The sequence below is a fragment of the Mauremys mutica genome, chromosome 11, assembly GCF_020497125.1.
Source record: "Mauremys mutica isolate MM-2020 ecotype Southern chromosome 11, ASM2049712v1, whole genome shotgun sequence".
Taxonomy (NCBI): Eukaryota; Metazoa; Chordata; order Testudines; family Geoemydidae; genus Mauremys; species Mauremys mutica.
Genome location: NC_059082.1, coordinates 13307930 through 13322413, shown reverse-complemented (window position 1 = coordinate 13322413; position 14484 = coordinate 13307930). Strand labels below are relative to the sequence as shown.

General features: G+C 49.3%; 1 protein-coding gene across 3 annotated transcripts in view; it reads right to left on the bottom strand.

Annotated features, from left to right (window-relative positions):
* AGBL1 (AGBL carboxypeptidase 1) overlaps positions 1–14484 on the bottom strand; it is a 376382-nt gene that overhangs the window by 298035 nt on the left and 63863 nt on the right. For all 3 annotated transcript variants that reach the window (XM_044981250.1, XM_044981251.1, XM_044981253.1), the window contains one exon: positions 4986–5194. In XM_044981250.1, coding sequence (XP_044837185.1) covers positions 4986–5194 — 209 coding nt within the window. The remainder of the gene's footprint in view (positions 1–4985; positions 5195–14484) is intronic.

Sequence of the window (14484 nt, the reverse complement as noted above, 5' to 3'; positions counted from 1 at the left end):
GACCTCCGTGACATTTTCTGCCCTGGGGCTGGAGATTCCAGCCAGCCTTGTCCTCACATCTCCCAGCCCCCAACCTGGCGGGGGCACCCTGCAGCTGCCCAGCCATGGCAGCCGGCAGATCCCCTGCATCTGCCCAGCTGCAGCAGGGCGGCCAGTGGACCCCTTGCATCTGCCCAGCTGTAACGGGGACTCCCCACAGCTGCCGCCATGGCCAGAGGCTGGGGGTCTCTACAGCTACCAGCTGTCCAGGGCGAGAGGACCCTGCAGCAGCCCAGTCCCAGGGGGACCCCAGAGCTCCCACACACCACATTGGTGGGGGACCCAGGAGTCCTGGCAGCAGTGGGTGCTGAATCCACCTACCCCTTTTGTCAGGGATATTTTTAGTGAAAATCAGGGACAGGTCACGGGCTGCCGTGAATTTTTGTTTATTTCCCATGACCTGTCCATGACTTTTACTAAAAATATCCGTGACAAAAACGTAGCCTTAGTGATAAGCCATCAGAAGCAACCACCTGCAGGTCTAGTAACAGGCCCTGCGTCATTCAGCAAGGGTTTAGTCAATCCACAGGCAAGAACCCACACCCAGGTGATCCCACCTCAGGTACATAGGCTCCTAAGGGAAACAACCTCTCCATTCTGCTCAGCATCACTACCTGGCCAGGAACACTCCCGTTGCCAATAGTTTCATCAGACCGCCCTTGCTCCAGCTCCAGCCTATTTGTGCCTGTTTCCACGCTAGCCTGCCCCTGTTCCAACCTGCATCTGCTTCTGCCTCAGCCGGGCACGCAATGGTTCTGACATATCCCGCGCAGGAGCAGCTTCCTAGATCTCCATTAGTTTTTTCCCCATGAGTGCATGCGAGCGCGCACACACACACACACACACACACACACACCCCACAGATTTCCAGCCTGAAGGACTTCTTTTAAATTAAGGAAAAGAAGACAAGCAAGAATAAAAAGGGAAGTCTCCTTGGGAGGGTGCAATAGGTGAGTACCTCTTCTGTCATAAGGACAGCAGCTCTGAGAACAAAATGGTTGCTGCCTCTGCACAAAGGTGGCGTTCTTAGAAATTTATATGTGCAATACAGAGAAAACAAAGGAATCGTCGTTTCGTAGCTACAGAGCATATATACACACCACAGCCTCCTCAGGGGAGAAGAGGACTGCAAAGCTAATATAGCTATCATCTGTCTAGCTAGCTTCTTATGCTGTACCATGCCTGCTAGCATAGTAGCTGAGTGTCTGTATCCTTGGTGACTTGGGACTGAGCCCTCACACACCAGAATATCAGTAGAAGTCATAGAAAGCACCATAAAGGCACCAATACATGAAAGAGCAACATCAAAATGATCTTTTATTACCATTCAGAATGTTTACACCCTCTCAGTAGACACTGAAAATGGAACAATCCAGAAGACAGAATAAATGGTTAGTGCCACGGGCTGAGCATCCCACAGTAGGAAATATGGAGGGCTGGGGCTATTCAGCTAGTTCAGCAGGGTGATTGGTGAACAAACTGAAGTGCTTTGTAATACGCAATAAAAGGAAAATGGCTGTATTTTATACCAGCTCTTGTTCCACTTCCGCCTGTATGAATGAAGGGCATTATAAGAGTCTGCGGAATTAGTCAGGATTCCTATGGGGAGGCTAGAAACATTATCTAAGCTTACCTGCTTACAAGACTCAGCTACAAGAATCTAAGTATGTGTTTCTAGATCTCTGGCTGTTAGGAATACGAGTGGGAGAAAAGACCATTCTGAAATCAGCTCTGAGGAAGGGAAGAGCAAAGGCCTAGAAGAACTGGTTTCTATTCACAGCTTTGCCTCTGACTCACTGTCTAATACTGGGCAAGTCACTCAGCTTCTCTGTGTCTCAATTTCCTTATCAGTAAGAGACACTTAACTACCTTGCAGCTATTTTTGTGAGCCTACGTTCACTGATGTTTGTAAATGCTTTGAGATCCTCACATGATGTGGTCTGTCAGTGTGCAAAGAACTCTTTGTGAAGCACAGCGCAACATCAAATATGAGTCCTCTGGATCCAGTCCAAAGGTGGGGATTAAAGCACATAGCATACGGAGCTAATGCTAGCAAAGGAGTAAGGTGAAGCTAAAGTTGCTGAAGACATGCAACTTAGTAGGGTGGCATCTGTCTGCAGGGTGTGTTCTCACGTATGCGCAAACAGTGGTGTGAGAGTAAAGTTGCTGTAGCTGTGTGTGTTGTGTGCACACGCGCTTTGTGGTGGAGTGCTGCAGATAAGGGAACAAACTCAATTCTTAGTTCAGAAATCCAAAGTAGAGTTGATCTGAACTCAACTCATCTGTGCTTTAGTCTCTGCACTCCGTGTATTTGAGAGTTATTTGATGCCAGTACAGGAAAGGTTGAGACTATAACAATATTAACTGAGAGGAGAGGCTAAGGCACAGGGACTGAGGAGATACCAGCTGAGCCTAAACAAAGAAATCAGATGTGCAATAATAAAGAAGCAGAGAGGGTGCTGCATGCAACCGTCTCCTGCACACTCTTGAGGGGCAGAGAACATTCTCTCGTCTCACTGCAACCTGCATGCCTCCCAGGCCTGCGAGCCTCTGTCTGAGACCTCGGCTAGATTAGGCCAATAGGTCGTATTTAAAGATGTGTTCGCTAGCATGTTTTAACCAGCACATTTAAACATGTGCATAGAAAGAGTTTAACACTAGAGCTGGGTGGAGAAAAGAATTTCAGTTTCATGGAGACTTGTAATATTTCAACATTTGTTTCCATTCTGATTCAAACAAAAACCCACTTTTTTTAATTCATCACAGAAGAGACTGGAGCCCCTTTTCTGGGGCAGGCTATCTGATGGGTTGCCACAGAGCAGGGGACCCGAGAAGCCCAGGCTGCTGAAGCACCATGCGTCAGGATTCCCAAGGCTTCCAGGTTCTCGGCTTCCTGTCAGCACGCCAGATGGGCTGCTGAGGATCCAAGGTGATTGAGGGAAGCAGGCAGGTTTCTGATGGAAAACTACCTGACAGGCAGGGTTCCATATGAGTCTTTCCTGGGTTCTGTTGGAACATCGTCAAAATCAAATTGTCTCAAAATGTTTCAGTTTCAAGTAACACATAAGCAAATACAGCTAATTCCAATGAAAGAACATTTTATCAGAATTTTTCCAATCAGATCAATTTAACATCTTTAACAGGGCCGGCTCCAGACCTCAGCACGCCAAGCGTGCCGGGAGGGTGGCAGGCGGCTCTGGCGGACTTCCCACAGGCGTGCCTGTGGAGAGTCCGCTCGTCCCGCGGCTCATCCGCAGGCACACCTGCGGGAGGTCCACCAGAACCACGGGACCGGCGACCTGCAGAGCACCCCCCGCGGCGTGCCACTGTGCTTGGGGCAGCAAAATCGCTAGAGCCGCCCCTGATCTTTAAAACCAGGTTAGCTGGTCGCAGGATGAATCACCACCAACTAATACATTTGTAAAGGGTTTAAAACACCATCTAGACAGGGACTCTCAGTAGATTCTGTCTCTCAGAGCAGGGAGGTCTCTTACTGCAGCCAGCACACTCTCCCTGGATCTCTTTATTATAAGGATGCTGAAGAGTCCCAGCAGCGGCAGCACACACTCATCTGTGGTTTCTAGTTGTGAGTGGGGAATTGGGCGGGATCCTCACAGGGTTGTACCTTTCCTCCAGGCGGTTGGGAGAACATCATTTGATCTCTCAGGGAGACAATGTAAGACCGAAAATGTACTTTTTAGGGGTCAGGGTATGTGATATTTTGGACTTATTAACCTTGGTGATTTCCTTGCCAACAGATCTCCCATGGCATGTGATAGAGAAAGCAAACTGGAACCCCCTGAAGCTGTCATTTCTGCTCCACTTCTGACCTTTGGAAGGATTAGCATCCTCACTCTTCACGGGATTCTTGGTGTGTCGTATCTTGTTTATTCACCCAAGGTGACCCAGTTTTTGCACTTTTCAGGGTGCTGCTCCCAGGCTGAGCTATCAGGAGACATTAGCTCAGAAGGCACCATGGACTGGTAAAGGCTTATAAAGGCAATAAGCCATGATCAGCTGTCACACACATTGCCCTCACACAGCTGCCACCGTTCATCACGTGCATTGGGGACTTACTGTTCACCTGATCGAAACCTTGTTACATCTGATCCCCTAGTCCAGGGATCGGCAACCTTTGGCACGCGGCCCATCAGGAAAATCCGCTGGTTGCCTGGGCCAGTTTGTTTACCTGCAGTCCGCAGGTTCGGCCGATCGCAGCTCCCACTGGCCACAGTTTGCCATTCCAAGCCAATGGGGGCTGCAGGAAGCAGCGCGGGCCGAGAGATGTGCTGCCTGCTGCTTCCCGCAGCCCCCATTGGCCTGGAACAGCGAACTGCGGCCAGTGGGAGCCGCGATCAGCAGAACCCGCAGACGCTACATGTAAACAAAGCGTCCCGGCCCGCCAGGGGCTTTCCCTGATGGGCCGTGCGCCAAAAGTTGCTGATCCCTGCCCTAGCCCCACCTGAAGCAGTGGCCAATTCCTCAGGCACCAGAGGAAGGCCGTCCCATTAGGATGATGTCCCACCCGTGAGATGCTGCAACAGCTCAGCCACAGGGAGAGGCTGTGAAGCATCTTGGGAAATGCAAGCTAGCCAGGGAGTAGGGTACATAGGAAGAACAGGGGCTTGTGGGACCTGGACCTACAATTCCCATGAGGCCCTGCAGAGGCACAGACAGACGAAGATTATCATTAAAGATGAAATGTTTCAACATTTCTGAACTGAATTTTTTTAATGTATTTATTTTTAAATTTTTTTGAAAAATTTTAACGTTTTGAATTTTTGTCCTGATTTGGGACAAAAAAAAATAGTCAAAGTATCACAATTTTCTACAGGACGGAAATTCCATTTTTCAATCAGCTCCACTTAAAACATAAGAAAAATTCTACATTGCAAGGGCAGAACAATCCAGAAGCAGCTGCTGAGCTGGCCCCAGCTCGCATTTACCTGTGCAGTGGTGAAGAGGATCTCCATGCCACGAGCACTGAGGAAAGTCTCCCTGGCAGACTGGATGTTGGTGATGTGTTTGAGGCAGAGCAGGAGACCCCTGCGGACGTGGATGTACCTATTGGAGGCATCGCAGCGGTGCCAGTCCTGGTACAGCCTGAGCAGTTCACACAAGTAGCCTCTGTTGACCGCTCGTCGGCTGTTAGACTCTGAAACCAAAGGAGAATGGCTGAGTTGCAATCTTCCCCCCCACGCACACACACTAGCACTGATTGATCATTGTCATACATATGCACAATGCTTACACACTCACATGCACACACTTGCACATCCATTTGGTCTTGTGCACACAATCACAGACATGTTTATTAACTTGATTTTAATAATTTGCATGTGTGACCTTAATTGTTATTTGTTAAGCATAGAGCATGTGCTTGGCATAGCACTAAGCAAAGCAAAAACTAAAGACAATTCCTGCAATGAGATGCTTGGCACAAGCAGGAGATGCTGGATTGACAGCCCTGGAGACTGGATTGACAGCCCTACGAGTGGAGCACAGGGCAGCAGCAGTTGTGGCTGCCTCCATCTGACCCACCGCACCCATTATGTTCCTCAAAATGAATATGGAAGAGGGTGGAGCCATTGAGGGGGGAAAAGAGAGATGCAATATGATTGGTTGGGAGAGGGTCATGTGATCCTCATAAAGTAGTATGGATCCAAAGGAGACTGACAGACAGTGGGCAACAAAGCCAATCACCTTTCAGTCACATGACCTTGCCCCAGACAATGAGGTTGTGTTTGGCTACTGAAAGGTGTGATGCATGCTCACACATCCCTTTGTAATGAAATCACTGCACAACAGAGATTATAAAATCACAGCCCCTTCTGCCATTTCAGGACCACCAATCCAATCAATCATAAATCAGGCTCAAAAGATCGTGATTTTTTTTTTTAAACACCACGTTTGGTTTCTTTTTCTTTGCCCTCTGGTTTCTGAGCCTTTTGTGTGTGCTCAGGTCACATTTTCAAGCTTTACTCCAAAACCATAAAAGGTTTAAAAGTTCTTTACAAAATTGCAAGACTCGCAATAAAATCACAAAAGCTAGCAACACTGCCATTTAACATTTCTGAAGCGCCTTTTCTCTGCGTTCCTTGCCCTGCACCAGCGTGTGCGAGTACAGGCAAGCTCCAGGTTGTTCTTTCTCCTTTAAACCAGTCCTTGAGAATGAATGTATTTTTCCTGGCTGGTCCACCACATGCCTCATTCAGAAGCTGCCAGGAGCATGCTCATCAACCCACAGGGCCAGGAAACATGTGTTGGGCCCCCTGAATCCCAATTACTGTATGCAGTTTGCAACAGAAAGCTCTTGGTGTGGGTTTTCCAGGGTAGTGGGCTCCAATCCATTGCTGTTTCATAAAAAGAGAACCAGAACCACTCACACCTGGAGCATTAAAGTCATCAGTAGGGATTTACAGGTGGAAGAGGAAGAAGGGAACCCGAGATTAAGGAGGAGAGACAAAGGCCGTGAGACTGGGGCCAAGGGAGGTCAGCAACCAGGAGAGAATGGGGAGTCACTGTGGCAGGTCTAGGCATTGCAGGTGAAGGGCAGACAGCAAACCTCCGCCTCAGTGATGGGGAGGAGGAGGGGATGTTGGGAGGGATGGAGGAAGGACCCTGTGGCAAGTCTTCTCTATCTGTTCTTTGGAAACATCACACAGAGATCTTGCACAAAGAGGGGAGGATTGGTGGGAGCAAAGACCTCCGCACAAAGCTCTGCCAATATACTTCAGTCCTGACCTGCAGCATCTCCTGTCATTCCATTTCTGGGAAGCCCCCCGGAGGTCTGCCAATGCAATCCTCACCTGCAACCCCATTGCTATACCAGTCCAGGGCTACCACATTAATCTGCTGAAGCACCTCAAGCTTGATCTGCCGTCTCTGTTATTCCCTTCCTAGGTCCTTCAGGCAGCTCTGCCACTGCACCTCAATCCAGGCCTGCAGCAGCCTCTGCTGTCTTACTTCTTGGCCTCCACACAGCTCTGACAATATATCTCATGTTTTCAGCTCTGGCAATTGTGAGTGTGTATGAGACCACAGACGTGTTACTCCTCTGACCTTCACTCAGTATTGGTGTGCACGCGCATGCTAGAAAACGTCAATTGCTTGAGAATCCCTTATCAGTCCCAATGGTTTGATTCACGATTTCCTGTTAATCCGCCGCCAGATGTCATGTTTGCTAACCTGCAGGATGACTAACCCCTCAAATCAGTCAATCTTCCATGAAGAATTGCTTAGGGAGTTCTGCCAAAGTATATACACATGACAAGAGGCAGAGCAGAGTTGGGGAGCTTGGGCTGGGGGCAGCCTGAATCAGACTCAAGGTGGCCTCCTGCCTTGTACAGAGGCTAATGAAATAGGAATGGAGCCAGAGCCACACCATTTAGCACTCCAATCCATTTGTCAGGACCCATGGGGCGTAATGGCAGTGAAAAGGGCTGGGAGTGGAGTTAGTTAGAAATTTCAACCAAAGTAAAATTCCTGTAAAATACTTTTCGAAGATTTTTTCCCCCATTTTTTCAACCAGCTCTAGCTGGGAGTCAGGACGCCTGGCTTCCGTTCCTGACTCTGGCAGTGCCTCGCACGTATGGCCTTGTGCAAGTCGCTTGATCACTCTGTGCCTCAGTTTCCAATCCTCCCATTGTGCATTATGGATAAAAAGCACTACACAGTCTAAGAGCTGAGGATATTTATTATTTATTTCTCTTAGGTTTCCTGTAGCACTTATCAATGTAGCATCTAAACATTGGCATCATGAATTAAAGTAGGGAAGTCTGTTCTAGAGGAAAGGAAGGTTACTAGGACAGGACAGGAGGGAATCATTCTGTGTCCATACCCGCAACACCTTGATTACAAGAGATGAGAATTACTGGTGAGGAACCAAAATGCTGTTGTCTCATTGAGATATTCAGTTTGGTTGGTTCTTCTGGACCATCCCATCAACCTCTCCTGTTCTCCTCCCATTGGCAGGTCTCTCTCATTCTATTCTTCCATTCCTTTTTCAGTTTTATAGTCAGCAAAGCAGAGAAAGAGCAAAAAAGGAGGAATGCCAAAATCTCCAGAAGGCAGGAAGGAAAACAGAAACCTCCCCACCTGTCTCTTATCTGTTGGTCTCTCCATCTACGTGATGCACCTGTCTGTGAATGTCTGTATTTTGGCTAAAATACAGATGGTGGGTATGAGTCACAGAGATACAAGCAGGCCTGTGCACATTTGTAGGCAGCAAGAAGTCAGATCCTCCTGGAGTGGATTTGCATATCCTGTGTGGTAGATGGTAGAATACCCTTTGCCTCTCAACCTTTTTGCTGTTGGTCCTGCACTGTGCTACAGGTTTCCACTAATATTCCATTGCAGTCAATGGATAATGAGGACATATTTGGGCCACGCTTCTCTGCCTGGACACACTGAGTGAGCTTGATCGCTCAACAGGCATGCCTTGCCTGGATGTCCCCAGCATATCTGGTACATTCATCCTGGAGGTTCCACAGTGGTTAAAGATGCATCTAAAGCCAGGAGCTCACACAAAAGAAAAGTCTCCAGTTTCAAGGGAACCCTGGCTTGTTCACTGCGTGGCAGGTGGGGGACCCCAAAACAGGGTGTGAGGATAGCAGATAAACGTCATCAGTCAGCCGTCATTATGGCTCAGGGCTCTTGCTGTTTCTGGGGATGCTCCTGAAGCCTTTCCTTTTCACCCCTGCCCCCTCTGAAGCTGCACACATGGGACCACTGGAGATCAGCTGGCTTATACAATCACATAACTGGATTACAGTCAACCTGAAATATGAGGAGCAAGCCACTGCTTATCAGGGAGAACAAAGAGATGTTTGTGTCTAGCTATTTAAATCTCTTTGGTAGTCTCTTTGTTGAACTGAGTCAGCCAATTCATTATGCCAAGGACATGGTTTGAAGCTAAGATGCTCTGCTAAATTAACCCTGCAGTCTCCAAGAGCCTGGAAGGGGTAAGAAGACCTTCTGTTCCCTGCTACGTACTAGTGATGGCTCCTGAGAAATACTGGGTATAAGGCAACCTCTAAAAGGAAGAGCCACTGGGAGCCCATTCCTGCTCCAGAGATACATCAGGTTTCCCTATAGGAACTGGATCAAGTCTCCTGAAAGACGGTCCAAGCCCTCCAGTGAACAATAGGATGAGCCTAGATCTAGGGGTCTCAGTGGTTTCAGCAAGAAGCTGATGTGGGTTCCCTGCTAAGGTGACTCCAGGGCCCGGCTCCACCACTGTTTGGGGTCAGGTCTCTCCCCCGGGTCCACCTGTCACCCCCGCGCGCCTCCCCCGAGTGTCTCCCGGTCCCCACTTGCTGCCCCGTGCACCTTCCGCCGGGCCCCGGGCGCCCCTGCCTCAAGCCCGTGGCTGCCCCCTGCAGCTCCGCCCCGCATTCTGCTCTGCTGACTCCCGGCATCAACTGCTGCCGCTGGGTCCTAGTGCCCCCATCCACTAGAGGCAGGGCAGGCTGCCCTGACCTTGACCTTCCACCTTGGACCTTTCCCTTTTCTGGTGGGACCCTCCACCAGCACAGCCCCTCCACCCCTCACCCACAGTCACCACTCCTGCCTCACGCTGGGCAAGGGGCAGCCCCATCCCGCACCCACGATGAGGCTACAGTGGGGGGCAGCAGCAGGGGAGGACGCGCACATGTGATGGCAGCCCTCCCCTTCCCCCAACACCCACCTCAGGGGAGGCAAGGGGGCTTCCTGGACCTGAAAGGGGCCCTAGAAGCACCTGTAGTGACAGTGGTGCAAGGTGAGTGTGTGTGTGTGCTGCTGGGGGGAAGAAGGGGGCCATCCCCCAGAGCTCGCTGCTGCTATCGGGGAGAGTCCTCCTCTCTGGCCCCGGCCCCAACCCCAGGGCAGCCTGCCTGCACTCCAGCCCCGCCCCACCCAGAGCCCCCACTCCAGCCAGAGCCCTCACCCCCCCACCCCAACCCTCTGCCCTAGCCCTGAGCCGCTCCCACACCCCAAACCCTTCATTCCCAGCCCCAGCCAGAGCCCTCATCCCACCACACCCTAACCCTCTGCCCTAGCCCTGAGCTGCTCCCACACCCCAAACCCTTCATTCCCAGCCCCAGCCAGAGCCTTCATCCCACCACACCCTAACCCTCTGCCCTAGCCCTGAGCCGCTCCCACACCCCAAACCCTTCATTCCCAGCCCCAGCCAGAGCCCTCATCCCACCACACCCTAACCCTCTGCCCTAGCCCTGAGCTGCTCCCACACCCCAAACCCTTCATTCCCAGCCCCAGCCAGAGCCCTCATCCCCCTGCACCCTAATCCTCTGCCCCAGCCCTGATCCCACTCCTGCGTCCCCTGATGTTGGCCAAGATGGTATCTCACACAAAGATATAGCATAACATGAGAACCCTCCACTAACTGGCCATTGTTGCATCATCAACATGTGAAGATTAAGAAAGGCAAACCAATGCCACACTAAGCTACAGAACTATCCCCAATGGGAATCAAATCTTTAAAAGTTGAAAAAGTTGAATTTTTCTCCCATATGTTTCATTTTCTTAGTACTTTGTGTTCTTGCATGGAAGCCAAAGTGTTGAAATTCCATGAGAAATACTGTTTGCACAAAATTTCCAATCCAGTTTTTCAGACTAAAGGTAATAATTGGAGATATACCAATCTCCTAGAACTGGAAGGGACCTTGAAAGGTCATTGAGTCCAGCCCCCTGCCTTCACTAGCAATTTTTGCCCCAGATCCCTAAGTGGCCTCCTCAAGGATTGAACTCACAACTGTGGGTTTAACAGGCCAATGCTCAAACCACTGAGCTATCCCTCCCCCCAAAGTGGTCTGGAGAATTCAGATAAGGATCCAGAAATTTGAAGGACTTTTCCAAACTCCATCTCTGAACTTTCTGAAGTCCACCCATCACTGGGGACACAAACACTGTCCTTCCATCAGGATAAGCATGCCTCATTTGCCAATGCATCACTAATAGAGACACAAACAAAATGATGCAATATCTCAACTCCATTATTTCATCCTTCAGGACAAAATACAGAGGGGTGCTGAGCTGTCCATGTGGGAGTTGAAACCATCCTTCCACTCTGGGACAGTAGATACATCTGCATTGAGAACCGTCTGAGAGAAGAACAATCTTGTGGAGTAGAAATGAAAGAGAGATCCATTCCCACCCTTCCTTTCCCCCCGCACCCTACCCAGTTACACTGAATGACTATGCTCTGAAGAAGAGACAAGATACAGCCCCAAAACTGGAACTGGGATTATAAACATCCTGAAGTTCAGAGGGGAAAGGGGAGGATCGGTGGTTTTGCTTCACACTGTTATAAAGGTGGGGCCATCACTTGCAAAACTGAGATCCAGTTTCTAATTTTGACCCGTCCACAAAATATGGGCAGTTCTGATGCACACCCATCCCTGATGGGCAGGCTATGAAATGTTTGCTTGATAGAACTCCCCTCTTCTCTTCCTTGGGGAGCCTACGTGTCCCATTGAGGAACTAGTCTGTGTGGGAGGGAATCACACTGGATATTTTATCCCACTGGGCACACAATCCTCATGCCTTTATGAAAGGAAGAGTGTGAGTGGTTAAATAAAGGAGGAGGGGAGGACCAAGGAAGGAGAAGTATGGCTGGGAGGAAATAGGGAAATAGGTAAGGCAAGAGGATAAGGAGAGAGGAAAGGGGGAGGGGTGAAAAGGTCATTTGCAATAACTGCTGCCTGCACCAGAGAATCCTCTTGATAAAAGAGACATACTCAGGAGGTCACCGCAGCCTGTCTCTTTAAATTGCTCATTACAATTTCACCAAGCAAGCAATGCAACAAGGTCTCTGTCTGTTTCCCTAGCCCTCTCCCTTCAATAACCGCTGAGCAAATGCCTCCGAGATTGGCTCCAGCTAATTTCCTTAAAGACACGCAAACTGCTAACACTGGGAAGTACAGATAGTCGGGTATAACAAATATGACCAAAATTAGATTAAAATAACCTGCTGATAAACAAATTACTCACCAAAAATAAATATTGGATTAAGCACAGATGGGACCTGGAATAGCTATAATAACAGTGCCATCATGTGGTGCTGGGGTGAAGCAGTTGGCTTGTGTCATGGGGTGGGGGACGAGAGGAATGTTCAGAATTACCCAATTTAACCCTACAGATCCAAACAGGCAGCTGCGTAAGCCTGTTTCTTTAGCTTGACTGTTTCCCCCACCCTCAAAACATTGCATTGTGTTATTTTATTTTTGGCATGAATTCAGGGCTGACAAAAGCAAAAGATCCCACAGGATGGAGTCACACACAGCACAGCTTCCCTTCCCCCCCGTCCTCCCTCCCCCACACTTGCCACTCTGCCAATGCACTCAGGAGCCAGGAGGTCAGAGTTCTGTCTCCACCTCTCCCACTGGCTTGCTGCATGATTATGGGCAAGATGCTTTGCCGCATTGTGCCTCAGTTTCTCCATCTGTACAAGAGGGGCGATACTCACCTCACCAGGGGTTGGGAGGTTTAGTTCATTAATTTTGTGAAGGGCATTGACATACTCAGACACAAGTCCTTACAGAAGAATTATTGATGCTCCTGTATCACTCAGCCTCCCAACTACTGTTATTTGCTAACATCCAACAATATGGCTGAGCCCGTAAAAGACCCAAATAAAAGAAGGGCACTGCTCTGCAGCGCTTACAGTCTAGAAGGCAGACAGTCAGAGGAGATGCATGCAAAAAAACAGAGGAAGGAGCCAATATGGGATTTGTGTTTGCTTATTCTGTCTGGACACTGCAGAGGTAGTGAATCATATGGAGGCATCAGAATGAGAAGACAGTGGGAGCCTGGCACACAGCGGTTAGGAGATCATTCTGTGCACAAGGGAGCTGCTCAGAAGAAAGCATGAAGGCAGGTGTGGGGGAAGGAAATGAAGGCGATGTCAAGACGAGAGTCATGGGTAGAGAGAATGACACGCTAAGAAATGAGATACAAGTTCAGTGTTTCTCAAACAGGGGTCACCGCTTCTGTAGGGAAAGCCCATGGCGGGCCGGGCCGGTGTGTTTACCTACCCAGTCCACAGGTCCGGCCAATCGCAGCTCCCACTGGCCGCAGATCACTGATCCGGGCCAATGGGAGCTGCTGGAAGCGACGCAGGCTGAGGGACTTACTGGCTGCCACTTCCAGCAGCTTCCATTGGCCCAGAACAGCAAACCGCGGCCAGTGGGAGCTGCAATCGGCCGGACCTGAGGACGGGGCAGGTAAACACACCAGCCCGGCCTGCCAGGGGCTTTCCCTACAGAAGCGGCGACCCCTGTTTAAGAAACCCTGTCCAAGATGTAGGCCAGTGTGGAGCAGTGCAGCAGCTGGTGGCAAAGGCAAGACATTTAAAGTCAATGCAGTGAGCAAGGGAAGCTAGTGGAGAGATGCCAGTGTTGCCAACTCTCAGGATTTTTCCATGAGTCTTCCAGTATTTGGTATTCCCCTTAAAGCCCTAACTCTTGGAGTCAGGAGATTATAGAAGAATCTCAACTTTCACATTTAAAAAAAAGTAAATGTGTAACCCTCAGGATTGCAGAATAAAATATGAAAATGTGCTGTGAGTGCCACCTAAAGGCTTAAAAACCAGAAGGCAAATTAAAAGTACCCACTTTTTGGTATGTTTAACATTATGATTTTTAAGCCAATCTCATGATTTTCTGGGGCCTGACTCATGATTTTTGAATGTTTGACATTGGCAATACTGAGATTCCAAGAGCAGAGTGAGATGGTCTTAATATCAGGGAAGGAAAAATCTATTTCGTACATATAATCTACAATCCTAATTATAAGAGGATATAGTCGTTATTGCAGCATTAGAAATGACACACGCTTCTGAGCCTACATTAATAGTCATCCATATGTCTATAATTCCTTTCCATTCACATTTTCAAGAAGAAAAGCATCAGGCTCCCTCTGGCCATGTTCTGGGGCTGCAGGTCTTTTCTTCTCAGCTGTGGATGAAGCACCAAATTTCAAGAAACACACATTGGCTGCCTGAGTAGCATCCTTTATGGGAGCCCTGGGCAGGTTTGAGCAGGGATATGGTTATGAAAATAACAAGCAGAATGGCCTCACCTCCAACATCCCTCAGGCTGAGGGTGTCCCTTTGCAAACACCTTGGAGAAACATGGTCCTGTTCATGAGGTATGTGAAGGGGACCATGTGCTGCAGGAGAGGTGGTAATGATCAATGATCTCCAGACCTGTGAGCAGGTGTTCCCCATGAGATATCCCAGCAGCCTATTCACTGGCAAACCTGGTACTTTCACTTCTAAGATAGCTACCAATCAAGGTAGTTTCCCAGCTCCAGACAGACTGGTAATTTCCTCATAATCTGCTGCCTTCAGTGGCTCCCAGACAGATCTTGTTCCCTCACCTACTTCCCCAACAGCTCCCCAGTATTAAGAAGCTGCAGGTGAGCAGTTCCCATCAGTGTCTGTTT